The sequence below is a fragment of the Anarrhichthys ocellatus genome, unplaced genomic scaffold (genome assembly GCF_004355925.1).
Source record: "Anarrhichthys ocellatus isolate YVR2014 unplaced genomic scaffold, GSC_Weel_1.0 scaffold22, whole genome shotgun sequence".
Taxonomy (NCBI): domain Eukaryota; kingdom Metazoa; phylum Chordata; class Actinopteri; order Perciformes; family Anarhichadidae; genus Anarrhichthys; species Anarrhichthys ocellatus.
In genome coordinates, this window is record NW_022280052.1 from 5484357 (window position 1) to 5508009 (window position 23653).

A 23653-nucleotide genomic window follows, 5' to 3' on the forward strand; every position below is an offset into this window, starting at 1 on the left:
TAACACAAATGTCACAAGTTCAATTCCAAAAACAGCTGTAATTGAAGAAGATACTTAACGTCAATCTAATTGTTCATGTTAATTAAATCTACAGAAAAAACATGTTCAGAACGGGTCAAAGGCTTGGCCTGTGGTGTTGCTGCTTGCTGCTTTCTCGAGAATCTCTCATAAAGACAACATCACATTCAACAGTGCCCAATACCTTCCATTACATAGTTGCATCACACATCCAAGAACAACAAACAATCAAGTCAGAAACACGGCTGAAATACTGTACACACTGGTTCACGGGAAGAAAAACAGGGGCCAGACTTTAGGCAAGGCAGACACCGTGGACCTGGGCCGTCCAACAGCTATAAATGTATCATATTTAGATATGAAAAATATAAAATGGTGCTAATATTTTCAGTCATTGTACCCCAAAATATATTACAAAGCCCCCCCTCCCTCCCTCCCTCCCAAAAGCCCTTATATATATACAACTTAACCATATTGTGTACTTCTACTTCACAGGAAAACATTGTGCAAATACATTTACTGATGCTTCACCCCCGCTGCTGAGCGCTGTTTACTTCTTTATTTTATGTTTATTAATGTTGAACGTGTCACCTGTAAAAACTGCATCAAATTCGACACTGCACTCCCTTAGGACCCAATATAGGGAAGTAGAGATTGAAGTAGATCAGATGAGCTGTTTTGGAGATATGCAAAGACCAGACAGAGATTCCTTGATCCTCGATGATGTGTGTGTGACAACAAACGGGTGAGTCGGTGAAAGTTCCATTGCGGTGTGACGAGTATGTCATGGAAGTAAGGATATGTGACTCATGTCAAAGTTCTACATGTTGATGATGGAGGAAACAGTTGTAACTCTTTTGTTTTCATAAAGCAAAGTGGGTAGCACATGTTTAGTTTAGCTGATTTACTTGCCATTAAGAAGTGATTACCACATTCATACCACAGCTGCCCACTCTCTTTAAAACATTTCTCCAGCAGCTTTCATTCGATTTTGGCAGAAAACAATAGCCGTCAAAATCCTTACGGCAGAATCAAAACTAGCATCACATTGATCAGTCAAGTACAATAACATCTCAGGAGGATTTTGGCAAGGAATGAATGAAAATGAAGTGGAGCAAGGCACATTACCCTGAATCTTCCCTGGTGAAGACATGGATCAGGGTTATGCTAAATTGTGCCTCTGTGTTGTGTTAAAGAGGGCACAGCATGGGGAAAAAGGGGATGCATGTTCAGTAAACATTCTCTGAATCATTAAATGCACCTCTAATCTGCTGTTTGACGTGAACCCTTTTGTCCCCACAGACCCAGTTAGTGAACCCAGACATACGCAATTTTGGAAGTTAATTTACCTTACACAATCATTTTGAGTAAAACTCTGCAATATTGTCACATTAGTAAATGCCTGGTTTACATACTGTTGTTGATTGATATAACACAATAGTGTTTCCCAGTTCAGATAAGGTTTTTAATCTGTTGTTGTAGTGTCTGGCTGCTCTTTCCCAGCACGTCCTCTACTTATTCCTAGGCATACAGGAATGAATAGAGGAAGAACTGGGTAGTTGGTATGAGTAATGATAATCACCACGGCTGAGGAGAGGCAGAAGAAAAGAGTGCCAGGCTCTACAACTCAAACTTAATCAGAGAATTACAAGGAAGACGCCACACTGTTTTATTCATGTCTTAGAAGTGCCCTGCAGAAGCACCAAATGCTAAAAGCAATGATGCTGTGAGACTTAAAGAAGAAAATGTCATATGAGCGTGAGACTTTTGCAGATAGATGCTTTTCCCACAATACTACAGACTGAATCCCTTCTGTATATAACTGGGAAAAGCTCTCACAGACAGCTAAATGACGGGATGCATTATTTGTTTTGACTGTGTTTGTGTGTGTTAGGATGAGAGCAATCCATTTGCCTGACTTTATTTTCTAATTTAAACTAATTTTGGGTTTCAATGCCAAGTGCTGCTACAGACACTTCCACACATTCATCAGATTATGACGACACTTGTCCAAATATCACCCTCGCTACTCAAGTCAATAGAAATCCAACACACGATGTAAGTTTTAAGGCTAGAAGTCTGCGATAAGATAAATGTACATGAAATCAGGGATTTACTGATATCCTTTCATCACATATGTCTAATCTGCTCCACACAGTCTTATTGGGATTTTCATATACTCCTGATCTGCTGTGAATAATGAGGTATCTTTACAAGATGGTATTGATCCAGTAAACTTGTGACTATGGGGTATTCACTTTTCGGCACAGCAAATACTGCCACTCTGTGTTCCAAAGCAGACGGTGCTGCTTGAGATTGCAGCTCCGCTCTGCTCCACACTGCTCCAGAGTCATTCCACACTGCAAAAAGTAACAGTGTTCACTGACTTTTTTATTTCACCTTAAATGCACATTTATCTTAAACCATTTGAAAACCACCTGTTTGTGGGCTAAATGAGTATAATTCAAGCTATTTTAATGCTATGTCATTCTCTTGACACAGATTTAGTTATTTAAAAAAACAACTGTAATTTATTTTAACGTGTGTTATTTCTGTGAATCAAGCTTTAAACATTGCAAAAAAGTGAAATTATCACATTCCAACTGAAAATAAAAGATAAACCAATACATATCACCACATTAGACTATATGCTATAACGTTAAATGCTATTATATAACGTCCGACTCAACACTGTATTTGAAGATGGCTCTTAAAGTTTGTAGCTTATTGGTTCTACTGTGGTAAAAAAAAACAAGATCTGTACTCTGTTGTTAAATCAAATTGTTTCCTACTTGGTCGTACAAAGATTCAATTCAGAAAAGGTTCTTGATAACCCTGAAATAAAAGCTGGACCCAATATCACTATATTGTGCTATAAAAGAAGTTGTTCAGATTCTTTAAACCACTAAGGGGATCTTAAGCCTTTTGCAGTACATAATCTTTTTCAGAGAGATCATGTAGCACTAAAATAATTTAAGAAAGACTGTGATACCACCTCACTATAAAGAGTTGTATTCTGGATATTTATTGTGCAGTAAAGACGGTAGGAAACATATGGGACATTTACAATTCTTATATTGTGGACTGACATTGTAGTAGTATTATTATATGGTTCAATTATTTTCCGAGTGCAGCCATAACATCATAACTAATACCTAATTAGAAACCTGATAAAAATTAGGTTAATGACCTAATGGAGCCCTAATCAACCTCCTCCGATTGTGTTGGTGTGTGCGGGTTACTGTCGGGACAGATTGACACAGACAAACACACGCGTTTTCAGTACAAACACGCATCATGGTGCCTCAGAGAAGCCTCAGCATGCGTCTGTGGTTCCACTGTGAGTACCTGGTGCAGTGCGACAGGTCTGAATGGCACCCAGATATCTCCAAGAACCACAAAACAAATCCACAGATCTCATATGAACTAATGATAACGTCATTCCCAGCGAGACACATTCGTAATTCCTTCATAATGAGGCTCCTTTTTTAAATGTGAATCATGTCTGTCGTTTGAACCATCAGATCCATTTACCTTTGAATGTACCATGGTGGTAGATGTCATCGCTCTGCATGAAGTCAACTTTCCAGTAGCCTCTTTGCGCACGGATAATCTGATACACGATCTGTTTCTTTGTATCACCGCAAAAAATCGCAAAATCTTTTCTTTGTGATAAATAAATGCACATATTTTTTATTTTTTGAATGCCATTTCACTTGTTCAAGATGTGTTCAAGATGTGTTCAAGAAAGTCTTCGAAAATGACACTTGATGATATAATTCCCTGGAATATAAAACATAAATAATAATATATTCTTTTTATTCCCGTGGCAGAATTTTAATTCTCCTGCAATGAAGAAATGTCATCCTCACTCTCACAGTAGAATATTTGACAGAGCGGTTGGCATCTAATGAGTTATTCCTCTGCCAAAGTCGCTCTTCAGCTCTTGACGCGCAGTCTTTGAAACTACCTTCGATTTCAGCCGCTGCATCTCAGCCAGAGGTCTGAAAGTAAAAAAAAAAAAAGAAAAGGGACATCTCATTTCCTCCATAGCACCGATGACCGGAGCTTTTATCATTACGGCTAATTAACCCCTGGCATGACGTGCTAAGAGGCAGGTAGAGAAAACAGGGAGTTGGCGAGAAAGGAGGACCATTACGCAGGTTATCATGACATCACCACGGGCTGGCTATAAAGCGGTGAGGACCAATACACAGAGTTAGAGAAGCACTTGAGGAGCTTTGGAGTAAAGGACGGACTGAAGCCTCTTAACAGCTGATTGGTTGCTGCTACCGTCTCTTTTTCAGAACTTCAGCGCAGCGGAATCCTTTAAAGAATACAAGACTCGGCAAAATGAACTTGTCATACTTGGTAGCGTGTGGACTTATGGTCACCCTGCTTTCAGTGAGGATGGGGGCAAAACCTGTATCTCAGACGCAACAGAAGGTAAGAATAAGTCACTTATATTCTTATTGCTGAGAACTAAAGGGTATTTGCTTCGCTCTATCAACCGTTGGGAGCTGAATGCCGCTGCAGGAGTGAGCAGCTGCTCTGTGGTCCAGACGCGCAGGACTGTTGTTTTACGCATCATATTTCATAATTTCAGTCATTTTTAGCAATTCAGCAAAGGCATTTTTTCCACACCCTGAATCTAAAACATTATAGCAAATCGGCTTTATATCACTTTATTTTATAAAGAGACAGCATATTTTATATCAATTGATCCGATATAGACATCATAACTACGGTCTTTTGCTCCCCAACATTTGACATTTAGCATTTAAGCGCCCAATGAAGTAATTTGACAAGACCTCCAAATAAGAAAAAAACGAAGCATTTTAGCAGAAACTATTCAAATTAAAATATGTGGTTTAAGCAATATAAGAAGCTCATTTACATGATTAGGATTTTTATTATCAACTTGGAATTGATGTTTTCTAATTTCTTTGCCAAATTAAACTACACCAATCTCAACGTGTTTATGCGTAAAATAACCATTACGCATAGAATTTGCCTGTAGAATAAAACCGATAATTCATACGTTACCATTTTAAATCAAAGTTTTAGTTATTAACTTAGATGGCACAATTTGGAATGGCTCCAAGTTGATGCCACAGCCTGCCTTCAGAGCAGAGGAGCGGGCTGCAGGCACCTGTCTTATGACTCCTCACTGAAGGCATCAGCAAGGTCTGAAATGCCATTATTGACCTGTCACCTAGTGAAAATGAAAGTGCAGAATCCTAACTACATTGATGGTGTCCTTTGAATTAAATAGCTTTAGCATCTTGTGGATCTATTTGAAAGTTGCTTTTTGATTAGACAGTACCACTATCCAACACAATTAATCCTATAGCGCCATGCGTAAAACATGGCAAACATTATACATGTTCTCCCTTGGCCAATGCACACGGTGTTTGAAAGAGCTTTAATACGCACCACGTTGAGGTTTCCACCCAATTTAAACAGTTGCTCTGCTCAAAGAGGCACCAAGCATGTATTGTTATATGATCAAAAGAATATCTCTTTGCACAAGGCATTTGATTAAGGGAGACGTGGTTTATTTATTTTTTTCAATCTGTGTTCCAGTCTCTTAAAAGTTTGCTGGGCGAGGAGCTGGCAGAGTTTCTGGAGTCGGAGGAGAGGGAGAGGCGGCTAGACGCTGTGCGCTCTCGGATACGGTTACTGCGAGATTTACGCATGGACACCCGGGCCAGAGGGATGTGGGCTCGTCTCCTTAACGACCAACCTGCACCGAGGAGAAACAAATCTGGAAACAAGAAAGGGGGTTCCACGTCACGGAGTGGCTGCTTCGGACACAAGATGGACAGGATAGGAACCATCAGCGGCATGGGTTGCTAGGGTTGGAGCAGCGCTATTATGGTGAGTTGTCTTCAAGTCATGGTCCGCCTCACACTTAGATTCACTGCAGCCTAACGACATGGCGTATAAACAGAACCACAAGGACAAAAGGGGAATGTATTGGAGTAAGGAGAGAATGAAACAATGAGGGCAAAAAGAAAAACAATCAAGAAAGTGTAATCAAGGGTCCAGTTTATGGAAGGATGGTGTAAGGGGATGTAAAGACAGTAGGAAGAAATAATGGATAATATGAGGACAGAAAGAAGGAAAGCATTTATGTTATTTTCTCTTTTGTCAATGGTCATCTATGGACTCCATTTAGGTGACAGATGGGAGGTTTTCTATTTCATCAAAGGTCCTTTATGGGTCTTGAGTTTTGCTGCAGAATGGACAGATCGAAGGGAGAAAGAAAGGAAGGAAAGAAAGAAGGAAGGAAGGGAGGGAAAGAGAAAGCAAGCAAGAAAGACAGAACAAACAGAAAAGATGTTCAGGACAGATGTTCTTGACGGTTGTCTCAGCACAGCGTATGCTTTGCGTCCACGGTTAGGCCAGTTTAGAACAAGCATCCAGTCTGAGTGGCAGCCATATCGAGGATAGCAAGTGGAGAGTGATGGCCATACATGCTTGTATTCCGTCAGGCGATGAATTGACAGTCTTGGCCAAAGGTCAGCTTGATGTAAGAAATCATATTAAACACAACGCATTCTATAACTGTTTGCCATTAACCTCAGCTGCCTGATGGACTTTTCATTGTGAGAATACTTGAGATAATATTAAGAGAACATGATGCCTCAAACTTCTGAAGTCATCAAACCTTGTCCTAGTCTAGCAGTGTTCCCTCCCTGGACATGAACCCCCTTAAGACAGCAGGAAAGCCCACTTAAACTGATGTCAGCTGATATATGGGAAACAATCCAGTTGGTATATAGAAAGTCCACTCTTGTATTCATGCACATCATCATAAATGATCCCATCTGCTTCATCTAGAAAACAAGTAGCATATATCAAACGAGGAGAGCGAGAAATGGAGGGAAGAGGGCATACAGACAGGCTGACGCACACACATTGTAAACACACGGCACCCTGCGGTGGCCAGGATCTTTCTGGGAAACCTGCTCTCTTTACCCAAGTGATTTTAACAAAAACAACAAAGGGGGCTGTGGTAGTGAATGAGAAATGAGGAAGCGAGGTGACGCACAATTAGTCCTTAGGCTCAAAGCCTTTTTTTTGTGGTTGTGACAAACTGTGAAATCCTCATGGGGGAGTGTGATTTTGTGACTAACTTGAGTGAGTGTGTGTGTGTGTGTGTGTTTCATCAGCTGACACTCCCTCAGTGGGCTGCAGTGTATTGTAAATGTGGAAGTCTGTGTTAGATATGTGTTCATTGAGGTGAAAGTCATGGCAACACTCGACACGTTGAGAGCCATTGAGAGGCAATCGAAATGCTCCCGATCTTCAATCTTACACCTTTAAAAAACTGACAAGTTCATTTGGAGATTCACAGACTGATGAGAAAAGTGAGGGCTACATTGATGAATACATGGTCGATAAGCACTGCAACTTTGCTGAATAAATGAAAAATTGTAGTTTGCGAATGCTCAGTCTAAACTTACTTCTCCTGTTTCCTCTCTTTCTCTAGATCTCTGGACGATTTGTTGGAAAACAACGGTTCAGTTTGTTCTCACCTGAGGGAGAAAAGAAGAAAAACTCACCAAGTGACAGATTTTCGGTACGAAAGTCAACACGACCAGCATAAACAAAGACTGAGATGACGATGCTACAAAACCCTCATATCAATTTATATATATATATATGATAAATATGCAGGTTTAAATACATATATACATATGTGTATACCATACAAATGGTCAACTGATGCATACTACAAGACGGCGGACGCTAGTGTAAAAACTACAAACCGCAAAGGCTGTATATTGTTGTTGCTGCTGCTGTACATTCATGTACTTCATCTTTCCCTGCATAAATGTATTTATGTTTTAAAAACTATTTATATGTTTATAAAAAGAGATATTTATAAATATGAGTTTTATTTATGTAACATTTTGAAAATGGATGCAAACTGCAGGTCAATTCTGTTTGTAACTTTTTTCTTTTTGTCTCAAATAGTTGTAAATGTTTTCAAAGATGATAAAAAGAACATTCCATGTGCACTTACATGTATCCTCTCGGGGTTTTATGTTTCAACGAAGTTGGTCAATTCTAGTTACTGAACATTTTCTGCACGGCTTGCAGGCAAAACAAAAGCGGTATTTTGGATATGTCTGCTTGGGCTAAGAAAAAAGCTGCCATATTTTCAGCTTGACCGCCATTTATTTATATGCTGATCAGATCATGAAAAGGTTTCACGAGCAGCGAGTGTACACCAATAGGGGACCGGCTCCTCACAGAGTTGGAGACATATTACCCTTATTAGGTGGCACTTTTAAAGTTGGTGAAGAACAGTCTAAGCTTTTTTTAAGCAACGTAAGGTACCATACAGACAAACATTAGAAAAGAAAATTGAAATATGACTTTATACCATTACATTGCATATTCACACTATGACATATAGTGATTTAGAGTGAGAGCAATAAGGTTAAATTCCAAAATCCATGGGCCAAAGCCTCAAAAGCAGACATGTTCACGATGTCCCCTGTAAAGTAATAGCATCCAATGCAATATGACAGATATCATGGTTGGATTTAGGGGGCAGAGGAGATGAAGATATTCTTAAAGCAATACGTTTTCAGATGTTGTTGCACTAACTCTTGGGACGTGGATGAAGGTTAAACCTTCACTTTCACAGCTTTATTAAGTTTTATGATTATGGTAATTATACCAATCTTTATTAATATAGAATGCATCTTAATAAAGCAGATTTTCCAAAGTGAAAGGCATGAAAAGAAAACAGTAAAGCATACAGAAAAAGACATAAATATATGAGATATTCAAAGAAACAAACAAGCAACCCAAGAAAATGAGATGGAAACATTCAAAGGCAAGTCCATAAAAGTGTGTTTATGAGGAAAACGTGATAATGAATTCGCTATCCAAAGTTTCTGAGACAGGTTGTTCCACAGTCTTGTGGTATAATCACCCAGAAGGGAGATGAGAGCCAGAAAGGCCATATCTGTAGGTGCTGATTCTACTACCGAGGGAAGGAGTCAAATGTTGGTGTTGAATGTGTTTCACAGACTTGTTGTATACCACCCTTCATGACAAGTGTAAGCTACTGTGGTCACCTGTGGATCGGAAAAGTTGAACTAGTACAACTCAAGTCAGGGTTGCAAGGCCTGCACACTACTGTAAATGTGTCTATGGCAAAATATATATAGTCCAAATAGTTTTCAGAAAAGCTAATCAAACTTACTTAAACGTGATGTACAGAATGCAAAAGTGCTCATGACTTGCACTACTATACTCCCACACTGCAGGGCAGCAGAGGGCCGACGGAAATGAAGAAGAATGAGACGCACCTGTTGCACACACCCGTATACGGGTTTTATTCAGTGCAATCTGAAAGACATGTCACTGACAGATAGCTGTACAATGATACTCTGTATAATGGTCAGTACAGAAAACTGTAACACTGAAGGGTAAGTGCTACATTTCCTCTGAAAAACCCAAAGGAAACACACTCACACCTTAGTCGGTGTTCAAACTGCAGGAACGCTGGTCACAAAAAAACGGATAAAGGGAGCATTGTGCAAAACATGATAAAAACTGTCAAACACAAATAAAGGCACTACACTGAACTGCTGGATGGTCTGACCTAAGATCCTAGGATGAGTCTATCTCAATCCCTGAGCTTTCTATTTGATGTCCCTGCAAAACAGCATAGGTTAACAGTTGCAAGAAAATATCTTTGTTCATTCCTTCAAATCCAGCATAGTTGAAAGACATTAATCGAACGAGTGACAGTAACAAGACTGAAAACAGACGTTGTGTTCAATAGCCAGGTGGAATACATTTCAAACATCTAAAACAGTGTCGGATTTTGTGTTGAATACACACTGAAACATGAGGGAACTGAAATGCTGAAACACATGACTGAGGTTGACTGCATGGTTCCTAAATTATTTTATCTATACTCTAACCTCAACCAATCTGCCATGAATCAGAGATTGTTTTATTCAGGTAACTATTTTAATTAAAAAAAATATGACATTGTGTATGCTTGTAAAGAAATATGTTATTCCAAGCCAAGCTTTATTGGAAAATGAGTGTCACATTATGAGCGGACTGTCAAACAAGTCCAGCATATATATGTTGCTGTGGATGTGCTGTTATTGTCACTGCAGTTAGTGCATGAGATATGACAGAGATGGGGAATGACATGCAACAAAGGTCCAGCTGGACACAAACCATGGTCCACAGCCTAACCCCTAGGCCACCAGGAAACCCTGCATTTTATTACATCTTTACTCGTCTTTTTAACATTTAAATAAAATGAAGTATGTGTGATCATTCCTACCCTAATACCTTCAGTGTGTTGAAAAAAACATTGTAATTTTCATTCAAGGATGGTTTTAACCCTCCTGTCGTGTTCGTTTCTCCCCCCTTACTTTAGTGTTCCCGGTCAAATTTGACCGGTCTGTTTTAACTGCTCTTACGTTAACACAAAAAACATTAATCATCACCAAATTTTATTTAACACCTTTTTAAGCTGTAAACAATGTCTCAGACTAGTGGTTTATATGAACAACTGCTGTGAATATACACAGAATAGACACTGAAAATGTATCGCTAAATTAAATGAAACTGTTGTAAGGACATTGTTGACCGGAATATAGGCCTCCTGGACTCCGCATCCCACAGACTTTTTCTAGCCTCGTTGTTTGACCGATATACTCCTGCTAAAATCAACAGAGCCATGTAGGCTTGGAGGTCTGGTCCAATGCTCTCCACGTGTCCACAAACACACGCCTCCCCTCCAGGTTTGTCATGTAGTGGACATGACAAACCAGGGCCAACACGATATGCAACATCTCATGTGGATGACATCAAGTTTGGTGTCAAGCCGGACTTGACGTCATCCACATGAGATGTTGCATATCGTGTTGGCCCTGGCGTCATCCTTATTATGTTTTCAATTCTCTCTCTGCCTCCTCTGTCCTGGGAGGATGAATACCAGAGCAAGACTGGAATGTCACCTGAGGTGCCTGTTCCTCTGGTGCCACTTCCTCGCCATCTGTTGACTGGTCAGTCTCATAATAGTCCGGATCGAAATCAGGATCAATGTTGTCTTCAATTTCTGAGACATCTTCCTCTATCTCCGGTTCAATCGCTTCATCTGGTTCAAAAAGTAGGTCCAGAGCCTCTCTGACAGAAAATCGCCTCATCAGTGGCCTACTCATTGTGCTCACAGAGTAAAATGAGAGCGCGGCACAGATAAAGGTTTATTTAGGGGGAAAGTGAGAAGCTATGAAACATTGTTTAGTCTCGAAGGTGTGGTTCACGTGGGGGGATGGGCACATAAACACGGTATAGAGATGGGTTCCCATAATAAACACCTGATTTTTTGTTTGAAGTTTGAAATGTGTACAACTTTATATATGGGGCTGTGAACAGGTGTTTACACAGGTGTGTGTGTATGGGAGGAGGGGTGGTTGTGGGTGTGTATGGGGCTGTTTTCCATCTGATGAATGGACATAATCTAGTGTTTCCCATTCATTTCCTATGGCGGTCAATTTTGACCGGGAACACCATGGGTGTTACAAAGTTGACTAAACCACTGAAAATTCAATAAAAGTGGTGATCAGCAATTTGATATGTTCAAATGCCTAGTGTGGAGGATATCATGAGGCCTTGAGGTAATCAGATGTAAAACACAATATTTATGATCGATTAAAGTTGTAAATCGGTCAGATTTGACCCGAACACGACAGGAGGGTTAAACCAATTGACTATGGGCGAGTTGTAAACAGACAGTTGATTATAATGCAGAGCAGGGAACAAGAGATAAGAAACACAGAATACACTTTTGCTGAACACAAATGTCTGAAAAGTGTCAGAGAGCAATGTATGTTGTTAGACAGGTAAGGTAACAGACAGTTATTAAGGTTTTCTAAGCTTGCGATGCTTTTCACCAGAGTCCGGATCAGTGACAAGTAATCATTGTTAAGTGTTTTGTAGAAGTAAAAAAGTCTACAAAACAATCTACTATAAAAGACAACTCTCCAGGTGATTTTCCCTCAGAAAAATGTGTGCAAAAAAATAAAGAGTTAAAATGTCTTTTCAGTTAAAAAAAAGAAGAAAGCTAATGAATGAATGAATAAAACGAAACAAAGGAGTTGTATAACCCCCCCACTAATGAAATTATGGGTATATCTTTATTTAACTGTGAGACATTAAGCTGGAATGGAAAGGTTTTCTTCAGGCACCGCTCTGTGAAATAAGTGAGGGATTTAAAACGCAATGCTGCCTCTGTGTGGTGTTGAGGGTTAATTACTCAAATGTGCTGTTGGTGTCCCCTGGGAATCAGTTGAGTTTCAGATGCTGTTGGCTACATCATGTAGTACACATATATAGTGCTTCAAAGGAAGACCGTGTGGTATCATCAAAGGTTCTAGAACAGCTAAGGGTCTTGTGGTGAGATGTTTTTTCATCTGCCATGGTCAAGAGTGAACTTTCAATATTTACATTGAAGCCCATATATACTCTAGAAAGATGAGAAGTCCTTCAAGAGCTCAAATAGAAATTTGAACATCTTCAATTCCATGATAACTTGGCAAACTCCATCTGCTGGAGAAGATTGAGGGTACATTCAAAAGCTCCAGAACTGCAACTAAACAGACTTAATGGGGTTTTGTCAACTAGGCCTACTTCAATGTTTCTCCTTCCTCATTATTCTTGACTGATATCAGACATAATTGTCGAACTCGGTGGAGAAGGCAAATTCAAAGGTCTGGACCCAATATCCATTCTGCAGCCCACATTTGTTATCTTAGTTTCTTTATTTATCATTATTATAATTATAATAATAATGCTGATCTTTTGCTGGACTATAAGCGTTAATACCACAAATTAATAGCCCTGCGTTTGAAATATACTTCTTATTACCTTGACTTTTATTAATTTGTTTAAAGTACTCAAACCAGCAAAAGCAGAACTACTCCTTACGAACATCATACAGGCTGTTTCTATTTCTGATGCATTAATGAGGCAGATGTCATTGTTGATCGTGGTCGAGCTGGAACTATTCAACCTACATTATACAGTTAAGTAGTTTAGGCTAACCTTTAACAATACATCATATGTAATGATATGTGAAATCTTAATCTGCAAAGCAACTGGTAACTGTATTTCAAATCAATGTGTGCAAGTTAATCTCCTGTTGAATAAACTAACGTTACTTGACAAGAAGCAAACCTATACAGCATGCCATACAGCAGCATAAAATGGAAGTACTCGAGTATTAGGCTGGGCTACCTCAAATTGGTAAAGTAGCCCAACGTTATCTGAGTAAATGAAGTTGCGAGTAAACTGCTCGATGCAACTGGTGCTCCGCATGGTGTGCTCCATGTGGTTGATCAATGATGGCAACTGGCCCAGACCACGTGGCTCACATAAACAGCTGCGTGGGACATACAGATACTCTGTACTGTGTGGCCCACACAGTACAGGCCATACAACATATTTACCTGTACCATTTATGAAATAGTCGACCATTTATTTCTCTAAACATTTAAAGTTAATAAAGTTAATACCTTTATACTGTATCCCTTTAAATTCAGCGTGACATAGGCCTAGTGTCTTCAGAGACAAACGATGCTTTAGCAACAACACATTACCAAAGTAGTTGTTTAGGTAGTTCAGGTATGTATTCATAGGTACCGATAAAAATGGTTTACCTCTGTGTTAATACATTTTGTGGGCTGTCTGTGGAGGCGATGCGCGGGCACGATGCAAATAATCTACCCGTTGATTGGTGGAAACAGTCATGTGATCAGGTCGCCGCGAACGCGCAGAGCAGGAGAGTAACGAGCGCGGCTTCCACTTCTCTGTCTTTCCTGCCCAATGTCCCACCGAGTAGGCTGAGCCACGTGTATGCGTTAGCAATTCCGTTACTTGTCTCTAAACGTCCAGTTCTTTGTGTTTCACTGAAACACTCGACAGCACAGCGCCATGGTGAAATTAGCGAAGGTAAGACCAAGTGGCGCATATTTGACTGTTTAAAGTGTTTGCGTTTGTGGTCGAAAGCTCTGTTGTTACGCGTGAGGCCTTTGCGAATAAGTTGCTGCGTTTGTGTGAAAAACGGAAACGACACCGGGGGGAAATTTCTCGCTGGTATTGCATTATATCGAGTAATTACACAGTTACTGAAAGACTATGTTTGGTCTAAAATGCACGGTGAAATTGAAAGCCATCTAAACATTTCATCTAGTCCGAGATCGGCCATGTTTGTACCCATCTTTTGGTTTTGTGGCCTTGCCTGCTAACGGTTAACGCTACCGAGTACTCAAAATGGCATTCATGCGCGTTCTCAATTTTAAGCATAGATTTTAAGAGATGCATAGAATACGTATTTAATGTTAGGACGCAAATGCTGGGTAACTAATATCAACATTTACTAATTATTTGAAGATGCGAAATGTATGTACTGAGCTAGCTAACGTGTAGTGAATTAGCGCTAGCGTGTTGTTTTAATAATCCAAATGCAGAGCCGTAGCGCAAGTTTATTTCCTTCGACTTGTCGGCACGACGGCTAACTTGTGGTTCACCTTGCTTTAGTTAACATAAATCGTTTGAATTTACGTGTATTGCCTTTCCTCGTGCAGACGGGTTTCTTTATCTGCTCAGCATGTGCTTAAGAGCCCGTCTCGAAAAGGCAGAATTAGCTAACATGCTAGCAGCCCGACCTCCTGAGCTCCACGTGGGTTGTGCGCCTGCTCGGTGTGACACACGAGGTGGGGGAAAAAAACCGAAACCGAGAGAACCAGATTACCGCTCAGACATGTGGCGATTACTAAACGCGGCACATGTTTTACCCACGCAGATCATTTTTACAGTGATTTAAATAATTCGTTTTCGCGTTAACTTTGTAACCGATGGTGGAAACCCCCAATGTTACTCAGCACGCGGAGACCGGATATACGGGGTTTTGTCTTGCGCTAAATCTGTGATTTGACTGGTACAATCAAATTTGTGATTTGTTTTTTATGTCGATTATTTTCCCTTTTGTTTCAGGCAGCCAACAAGCAGGCAACTCAGAAGAAGAAAGCCCCCCCACCCCCCAAAGAAGTGGAGGAGGAATCTAGTGAAGAGGAGAGCAGTGAGGGGGAGGAAGAGGTACATTTAATCATGTAATATTCTTTACCGGGATGTAAAGTAATAAAAAAAATGTAGATTTCATAAATATTTTTCTTTATTCCAGACTCCGCCCCCTAAAGCGGTAAAGAAAGCAACACCAGCGAAAGCTACCCCAGTTGTTAAAAATGGTGCTGCCGCCAAAAAAGCAGAAAGTGATGCGGAGGATGATTCAGGTAAGCATCAGAATTCAACGCACAGTTTAGGATGTTTAGAGATTTAAAAAAAAAAACAATATAAAAAAAGTCCATTAAGTAGCTGTTCTGGGGCTTTGATTGTACAATATTCATCAGAAGCAGCCTGTATGCGTCACACGAGTCTGCTGAAATTTTCCAGCTTATAGAAACTAAAATAAATAGAAGATATAAATCAACATTTTTGGTGAGATAATGTATGTGTGGGCTGTCTAAATGTTGGTTTGCAAAAATCTCCACTTATTGTTAATGATGGGTAGTTACAATCTCATAATAAAGTTAACAGGAATTAATACTCAATTAATTCCAGGGAAAACGACAATGATATCATGTCTGTACAGAGTATTGGTCAACTCTGAGCACTGTTATGCTTTGTTGACCAACAGAGTCTGAAGAGGAAGCCCCCCCACCAAAAAAGACCCCTGCAAAGGGTAAACCCAAGGCAGCTGCTGCAAAGGCAGAGGAGTCTGATGATGAGGAAGATGGTAGGACCTTAAATGTTGTATTGCTGGTGTTCTTTGTAACATTTGTTTATTTGTAATGACTTGTTTTCTGAAGCTAAATCTTAATGCACCAGTTCATCATATAATTGGGTTGAATAATTCCATTTGGTATACTAAATATTATATATTGTACCACACCCTCCATTTCTTGACACGCATGTGGTTGCTCAGTGCCCATGAGTGTAATGTACGGAGGAACAATAAATGCAGTGCTATGTCTTCGGTACCGGTGTGTGTTATCGTCTGCCGGTTCTATCCTCAATCGCTGTAACATTCTGGCCTTTTGTGGCTTTTGGTGGAATTTAAAGGGAGATTGTCTCTGTAGATTAAGATTATGTACCATGCACGCCCTTTTTTGTGAAAATTCATGATTCTTGTGTGTTGTCTAGATGAGTCTGAAGAAGAGGCCCCACCACCCAAGAAAGGAGCTAAACCTGCTGCCAAGGCCCCAGTGAAGGCTAAACCTGCAGAGTCCTCTGATGAAGATGAGTCCGAAGAAGAGGCCCCACCTCCCAAGAAGGCCGCACCAGCCAAAAAAGCTGGAAAGGCTGCCAAGGAGGAGTCTGAAGACGACGATGAAGAAGATGGTTAGAAAACCCTTTTCAATCCCTTCATTTTGAGTTTATCTGAAATGTTAGAGGTAGAAAGTCAATGTGGACTTTCTGACTTGTGTGCTGCAGTCATTAGAGAATATATGATGATCAACAAGGGACTTAATACTGATTTTGTATGATGTCACCTTTATTATGAATCTGATGTTGGCAGGTGGTCAGTGGTTGAATTTGGTCCCATTGACTCTGATAATAACTCGACAATGCTTGTGCTTCTCCAGAGTCTGAGGAAGAGATGGACACCACTCCCGCTCCAGCAAAGGCAAAGAAAGCAGGTATGGTCAAGGCCAAGGAAGACTCTGAGGAGGAAGATGATGACGAGGAAGACGACGACGACGATGACGACGATGATGATGAGGAAGATGATGGTGAGTTTTGGTGTTGAAAATATGAAAAAGTGGTTCGTCTGCCAAATTTTGGCCCTATCATTCTAAATGACACTCAATTTAATACACAAATCAATCCCCAGAGTATCATCTGTTTGAAGGCGCATTTATAGTTTCATTTAATTTTTAAATAAAGTAAATTACACCATGAAAAGATGCCATATTGATGAAGGCAACTAGAAACGGATACTAGTGTTTTTCAACTAGTTAACTGAAGCATGTTAAACGTGCCTTTAGTACGGTTTAACCCAATGTGTCTGTTCTGGACTTTATTCCTTTGTTTTGGTGTAATCGATGTCTGAATTGAACATTTTGCAACACTTGTGTCTTCAGATGCCCTAGCGACGCCTGCCAAGAGGAAGGCAGAGGGCAAGAAGGACACACCTGCTGCCAAGAAAGCAAAGGCAGAGGGCGAAGGTAGGAATGAAGCACTGACCCGTCAATCAAATGCAACATTTCATCATGATGATTAACAAGGGACTTAATTCTGATGTCTGATGTCACCTTCATTATTCTGAATCTGTCTGGCATAATTGCTACTGTTCAGTGTAAAATATCAAACTTGATTGTAATTTCTCTCATTTATTAGGGTTCTCTCTGTTTGTTGGAAACTTGAACTCCAACAAAGACTTTGATGAAATCAAAGAAGCCCTGAGGAAATTCTTCACCAAGAACAGCCTTGAGGTCGCTGATGTCCGGTTGGGTGGATCTAAGTAAGCGATCAATGAAACAATAGATCATCAGTACTTGTTTGTAATGCACAGATGTGTTTGTGGAATATCTAAACTCAGGGTTTAGTTAAATTGAGTGCTTACATATTCTCAAGTTATGTGATTGTAAATTGAATACCCTAGTGTTTTTTGCCTTCTGGTAGATTTTCTTTTCATATTGCAGACTTTGATATATTCTCAAACTGAAATCTTTGTGTAGATGCAACACAATACATTGTTTTAAACATTGCTTTCATCTCTTTTCTGTCTAATGACTAATGGCTCTTGCATGACTTGCTTCAACAGGAAATTTGGTTATGTGGAATTTTCATGTGAGGAGGACATTCAGAAGGCACTGGAGCTCAACGGCAAGAAGGTCATGGGTCAGGAGTTGAAGTTGGATCGGGCCCGAAGCAAGGACAGCTCACAGGAGGGCAAGAAAGGTAAAACAAATGGCTTTCATCTGCCGGTGTACGTATAGGAAAGTCAAACTGGGATGTTTCCAGGCAGTCAACTTGAGATATTTCTACATTTACACTTAAATTGCCACAAGCACCTCCATTTCTTGACACGCATGTGGTTGCTCAGTACTCGTGTGTGAAATGTACGGAGGAAAAATAAATGCAGTGCTATGTCTTCGGTACCGGTGTGTGTTATCGTCTGCCGGTTCTATCCTCAATCGCTGTAACATTCTTACATTTACCTTGAATATCCAAATTGTCTATTCTATCAAGACAAGTCTGAATTTTGGGGAATTAATAATTTTTCAGAATATTGAGAGGAAGCCAGCCCTAATACTGACATTGCCATTTGTTCCCACAGAGAGGGATGCACGGACACTGTTTGTGAAGAACCTTCCCTTCTCCGCTACTGTTGAGGACTTGAAGGAAGTCTTTGAAGATGCCGTTGACGTCAGGTTACCTCCAGGCCAGAACGGTTCAAATAGAGGGTAAGAAGAAGCCAGCTGTTAATAGAGAAGTAAATGTTAGTCTGGATGATGTTGCTAGGGAGAATATATAAGGAACACAAAGCTCCTTGAGTCCTAGAAGCTAACCTATGCGCATCCAAACTGTGATGGAAACACTTACCCATATCATCACAATTGCAAAGGCATCGCCATTTTGAAGCATCAACGTGTCTGGCTTTTGTTTTCCGGTACGCAAACCTGCCATTCATGACCAGCACTCAGTATGTCTCCTTATCGTGTTCTAGAGAAGTCATTTCTTTTTCCCTTTTGACAGCATTGCCTACATCGAGTTCAAATCTGAGGCTGAAGCCGAGAAGATGCTGGAGGAGGCTCAGGGAGCTGACGTACAGGGGAGGTCCATCATGGTCGACTATGTTGGAGATAAGAGCCAGAAAGGGGGAGCCGCGGGACCAGGTAAGCTCCTTAGACACCTTGTAAAGCTATGTATGAACATATCATTGGGATGAATAATTCCATTTAGTATACTACTTGTTACAGTCTAAGAATATTGTACCACACCCTCCATTTCTTGACACGCATGTGGTTGCTCAGTGCCCATGAGTGTAATGTACGGAGGAACAATAAATGCAGTGCTATGTCTTCGGTACCGGTGTGTGTTATCGTCTGCCGGTTCTATCCTCAATCGCTGTAACATTCTGGCCTTTTGTGGAATTTAAAGAGATTATGCAATGCTTGCTGTGATTAGAGCTGCATGTTTGTAGTAGGGAATCAGAAGCAAAGCCTGAATTAAGTGTTTCGTATTCATCTCACTGGTCTCCTGTCCTCTTCCTGTCCCTGTAGCGGCAGCAGCAGCCAGCAAAACACTGGTGGTGAATAATCTCTCCTTCACTGCCACAGAGGAGGCTCTACAAGCCACATTTGAGAAGGCCGTCTCTATTAGGATTCCACAGAGAGATGGCAGACCTAAAGGGTGAGTGTTTGTAATGTGTGCAAGGAGGGTTTTCCATCTTAGGACGGTCACTTTTCATCTCTAGAATCTCAAACTGCGGCACCTTCTCATGAGCTCCTCTTAATCTTACCCGTGATTTTGTATGGATTCGCACGAGAAGCAGAGTCAATGTACAGTGAGGCTGTACAGGCTCACCCTCCAATCAGGGTGTTTCTTATGTCTATTGTGCAACAAGTAGAATTTAGGAATCATATTATGCTGCCATTTTCTTTTAGGGCAGTGTGGTCATATTGCAACACCCAGTCTGGTGTGTTTACTCTCTCCTAATGGAATGCATCTTTTCTTAGTTTTGCTTTTGTAGAGTTTGAGACTACAGAGGATGCAAAGGACGCTCTGGACAACCTCAACAACACAGATATTGAAGGGCGGTCGATCCGACTGGAGTACAGTCAGAACAGTGGCAGAGACGGTGGCAGAGGAAACTCGGGTAGGTCTGCAGATGTTACCATGTGCGTCTGAACTGTGGTCTGTGTTGGGACATCCTAAAAAGAAACGGGTGTGTCAACATGAACCCCTGAAATTCTGTGACGATGAAGATAGTAGAGTCCTGATCTGGTCTTCTTCCCATGAGACTTAAGCTTGATGAAGGATTTTTATTTGTCCAGATTATGATCATTGTGGATCAAATCTTAAAGGTCCATGAAAGCCGTAGTTTTAATGATATCCTCTCTTTGCAACCAGGTCCAACAAAAACCCTCTTCGTCAAGGGTCTCTCTGAGGACACAACAGATCATACCCTCAAGGATGCGTTCGAGGGCGCCGCAGCAGCCAGAATAGTCACAGACAGAGAAACGGGGTCATCAAAAGGGTGAGTTTGGAGAATTGTAAATACTCCCTCTAGCCATTCGCTCTCCTCGTGAGGGATAGTGGATTCGCATGAGAAGTAGAGTAAATAAGTTTAACCGACCAGCTACGTCAGTGGGTGTTGCCCATGTCTGATGTGAACAATCAACACAATCATCTGCCTGATTGGAACTCAAAGTATTGTGAAAAACTATCCTAGATGAAGTATTGTATAATTTTACCAATTTGATCTGATTATTTAAGCCATCACTTTGTTTCATGTCAACATTTTAGCTATGCTGGTCAGAAATCTTCTTTTTTTTTTAATAGTTTACATGTTGAAGTATAACAAAGCCCGATCCTTCTGCCTCCCCTGCAGCTTTGGCTTTGTGGACTTTCACAATGAGGATGACTGCAAGGCAGCCAAGGAGGCGATGGAGGAGGGCGAGATCGATGGCAGGAAGGTGACCCTGGACTACGCCAAGCCCAAGGGTGAAGGCGGCTTCCGCGGAGGTCGCGGCGGTGGTGGATTTGGCGGCGGCGGCCGTGGTGGCAGAGGAGGTTTTGGTGGTCGCGGCGGTGGCGGCGGCAGCTTCGGCGGAGGTTTCGGCGGGCGCGGTGGCGGCAGAGGAAGAGGAGGCCCCCGTGGAGGTGGACGTGGACGCGGTGGCTTCGGAGGTAAAAGCTATTGAATCAAAGGACACCAGCTACTGTTTGGTCAGTTGCTAAATTATATCATCTTAAATTTCATTGTTTTCATAATCGATACCGTAAGGTGTTAATCAACTTAAATGTTTATAAAAAAAATTGCTTAGACTAGATCAAACTTTTTCCCTTCAGGGTCAAAGCAGAACGTTGTGAATATGTTGAGTTGAAGATGCCAAACAGTAAACTAAGTTTCCCTTTTGTCATTCCAGGTGGAAGAGGTGGCGGTGGATTTGGAGCCAAACCCCAGGGGAAGAAGATTAAGTTTGATGACTAAATCGTCTGTTTTACTTTTTTGAATGGACTCTGGTTTCATCACTTTTCAGAGCTTTTGGACATTCCAGAAAGCGTCATTGATATATATTTAACTGTTAATGGGCATTTTAGCCCTTTATTTAGACCCTCAAACCTTCCCCACCCGTGTGTGCCAGAATGGTACTTTTGACCTTCTCAGCTCGAGAGCTTTGTGAGTACTGAATGTCCCGAATGCAAACCTGCATCTCTCGCCCTCATTAGCTTACTTGTTTTTCCGAAGGAGTAAAATGGAACGGGTCTGGCAAACGAGTTTGCTGTGAAAAATACGCTTGTCTTTGTCAGATACATTGTGTAAATTTAAACAGTTTGTATGATTTCATTTTACCTTTTGTAAAAAAAAAACAAAAAACGAAAGATTCACTTGTATCCATATGTTTTGTTTTTATTTCGTCATTTAGTTTGCTTTAGTTGCCAAGTTTTACTGTAATGTGCAAAGCAGATTTTGATAGCAGATTTGAGTCAGTGGTCAAGAGTTGGGTGTTAAGAAAATGACAAAGATGTTCTGTCATGTTTGTTTGGTGGGGCACAGTCAGTGTCTGAGTCAGAGGATGAAAAACCTCTTGTCTATGTAACATAAAATATTTGTAGTGCATTGACTAATTTTTTATTTTTTTTTTCCCCCATTTGAGAATCTCCAGATTTTCACGTGATTAAATAAAACCTTGTAGGTGGTGATTTTTAAACGCCTGTCCTCATTGCACCTCTGAAGCATTGAATAAGTGAGCTTTAAACACCTGTGAATGTGGACGCTTCTACAGCAAATGCAATGCAACATAACATCACTGCAATAAATTCTAGTTTGAAGACTTATCAACCCGTTTCAACTCCAAATTCTGGAGACTGATTTATGGTGCTGTTAAATTGTATTGCATTATGTTGAAAGGTATTTATAAAGATGTTTGCTGAAATGATTAAGATGGGGTTATAATAAGCCTAAAATTCTACAACAATGACAGCTGTAATGTAACCTCTAGTGTTGGCTGTGATTCGTTAATGATGAGGCATCACTTTATATTGACTGGGAGGATAACTCCCACTAGTTTCCACAAGGTGGCAGTGTCTTGTTAGGTATCCTTCATTTGTCATGATTTCAGATGATGAGCTCTCTACATGGAACACTGCTGCACACTGTATGAGGACTTCAAATTACTTACTGTACATTCTGGTGGTTAGTAGCTCGTAGCTGGAAACAAAAGTTAAAGTGCATGAGTTTGAGAATCTTTAGAAACTTAATTTATTTTTTTTTAACCCTCAGTGCTTCTGTGATGCCACAGCGTGCTATAAAACCTCAGTATGATTTTACATTTTGGTAGTTTAGGAGTGAGTTTTCAAAGCGGATCAAAATCTGCTTTATTGGTTGAGTATCCTGAGGAATAAAACACATTTAACTGCAGTTTATGTAGCTGCCAGTATGCTTGCACAGTGCTGAGAATGGATGCACATAGACAACTAATTTAAACAATCACAGCATATATGTACTGGCAAGTGGGCGAAAAAGATGTATATATTCTCAATGTGCAATGTCTATATGCAGGTTAAACTGGTACTATAAAATCTTGTTGGTCTTGCATTCCTGATCAAAAACAAGGCCTTAGTGTGACTATCGGAGCTGCTGGGCAGGTCTCTCGTCAGTGACACTACCAGACGGGGGGCGGCAGCAGTATGCTGTCATCCCTCGGTCCTAGTAGCTGAACAGGGATCTTTGTTCGTGAAGGTGCCTGGGCAGGAGGCACTGATGATGGCACCACTGAATACCTCCATTTAGAGATGTGTTGCACAGTGACAGAGGTCATGTCAGCTGTCTGGTATGGCTGAGTTCACCTCTCTTTTTGTTCAGCTCATCTCATGTTTTATAGTTTCTGTCCGGTTTCTTCTTCTTGTTTTCCCTATTTAACATATCTAGCTGCAATTGTCTAATCGTAATTCATAGTGATTATATTAAGGAGAAGCTCTGTTAAAAGAAGTTTTTTTTCATGATATATATAAGCTGTGGGAGATAATATGACTGAGGTAATGATACAGCAAATTTGCCTTATAATTTGTTATGTCAAACATGAAACTTTATTAAATGAAGCCTTGACACTAAGTCACCCGGACACTGCGAGGAGGAAAGAGGACAAAGACTGATGCTTTCTCATTTGTTTAGTAGCTGATCTAATGTGACCCTCTTTAAATGGGAGTATACAGCGCAGAGTCCTCACAATGGATCTTTGTCAAGTACACGGTGTCCTATAGCACAGATGTACGACCAAGTCGCCTTGGCCTCTCTTCCAGTGTAACGCGGGGAGTCAGGGACTGCACTCTCTTTATCAGCTGAGTGGAT

General features: G+C 40.7%; 2 protein-coding genes and 3 non-coding genes across 6 annotated transcripts; all 5 read left to right on the forward strand.

Moving 5' to 3' along the window:
- Positions 1-4259: 4259 nt before the first annotated feature.
- On the forward strand, positions 4260-8078 carry nppc (natriuretic peptide C). Its single transcript, XM_031859714.1, has 3 exons — positions 4260-4464; positions 5605-5898; positions 7517-8078. Exons 1-2 carry the CDS (start codon positions 4372-4374, stop codon positions 5875-5877), a joined length of 366 nt encoding a protein of 121 aa, XP_031715574.1. The 5' UTR covers positions 4260-4371; the 3' UTR covers positions 5878-5898; positions 7517-8078.
- Positions 8079-13871: 5793 nt separating this feature from the next.
- On the forward strand, positions 13872-22140 carry ncl (nucleolin). Of its 2 annotated transcripts, none has more exons than XM_031859717.1 (16): positions 13872-14022; positions 15067-15168; positions 15254-15362; positions 15767-15865; positions 16273-16470; positions 16716-16862; positions 17214-17297; positions 17470-17593; positions 17897-18033; positions 18413-18539; positions 18832-18971; positions 19359-19488; positions 19815-19954; positions 20209-20335; positions 20690-21027; positions 21228-22140. In XM_031859717.1, exons 1-15 carry the CDS (start codon positions 14005-14007, stop codon positions 21000-21002), a joined length of 1995 nt encoding a protein of 664 aa, XP_031715577.1. In that variant the 5' UTR covers positions 13872-14004; the 3' UTR covers positions 21003-21027; positions 21228-22140. The 2 variants fall into 2 exon arrangements, with proteins under 2 accessions (XP_031715577.1, XP_031715575.1); XM_031859715.1 differs by having other exon boundaries at positions 20690-20988.
- On the forward strand, positions 16022-16159 carry LOC116390310 (small nucleolar RNA SNORA57). The gene has a single exon (XR_004213152.1). It is a non-coding gene; the product is annotated as a small nucleolar RNA SNORA57 (small nucleolar RNA).
- Positions 18146-18283, forward strand: LOC116390313 (small nucleolar RNA SNORA57). The gene has a single exon (XR_004213154.1). It is a non-coding gene; the product is annotated as a small nucleolar RNA SNORA57 (small nucleolar RNA).
- On the forward strand, positions 19077-19214 carry LOC116390311 (small nucleolar RNA SNORA57). The gene has a single exon (XR_004213153.1). It is a non-coding gene; the product is annotated as a small nucleolar RNA SNORA57 (small nucleolar RNA).
- Positions 22141-23653: the final 1513 nt, after the last annotated feature.

What these genes read in the sequence shown, in the direction of transcription:
- ncl (XM_031859715.1), top strand. An exon ending in TGATGCGGAGGATGATTCAG is followed by an intron (nt 15,363 to 15,766) that starts GTAAGCATCAGA and finishes GTTGACCAACAG; the next exon opens with AGTCTGAAGAGGAAGCCCCC. An exon ending in AGACGACGATGAAGAAGATG is followed by an intron (nt 16,471 to 16,715) that starts GTTAGAAAACCC and finishes GTGCTTCTCCAG; the next exon opens with AGTCTGAGGAAGAGATGGAC.
- nppc (XM_031859714.1), top strand. Translation starts at nt 4,372, where the DNA reads ATGAACTTGTCATACTTGGTAGCGTGTGGACTTATGGTCACCCTGCTT. An exon ending in TATCTCAGACGCAACAGAAG is followed by an intron (nt 4,465 to 5,604) that starts GTAAGAATAAGT and finishes TCTGTGTTCCAG; the next exon opens with TCTCTTAAAAGTTTGCTGGG.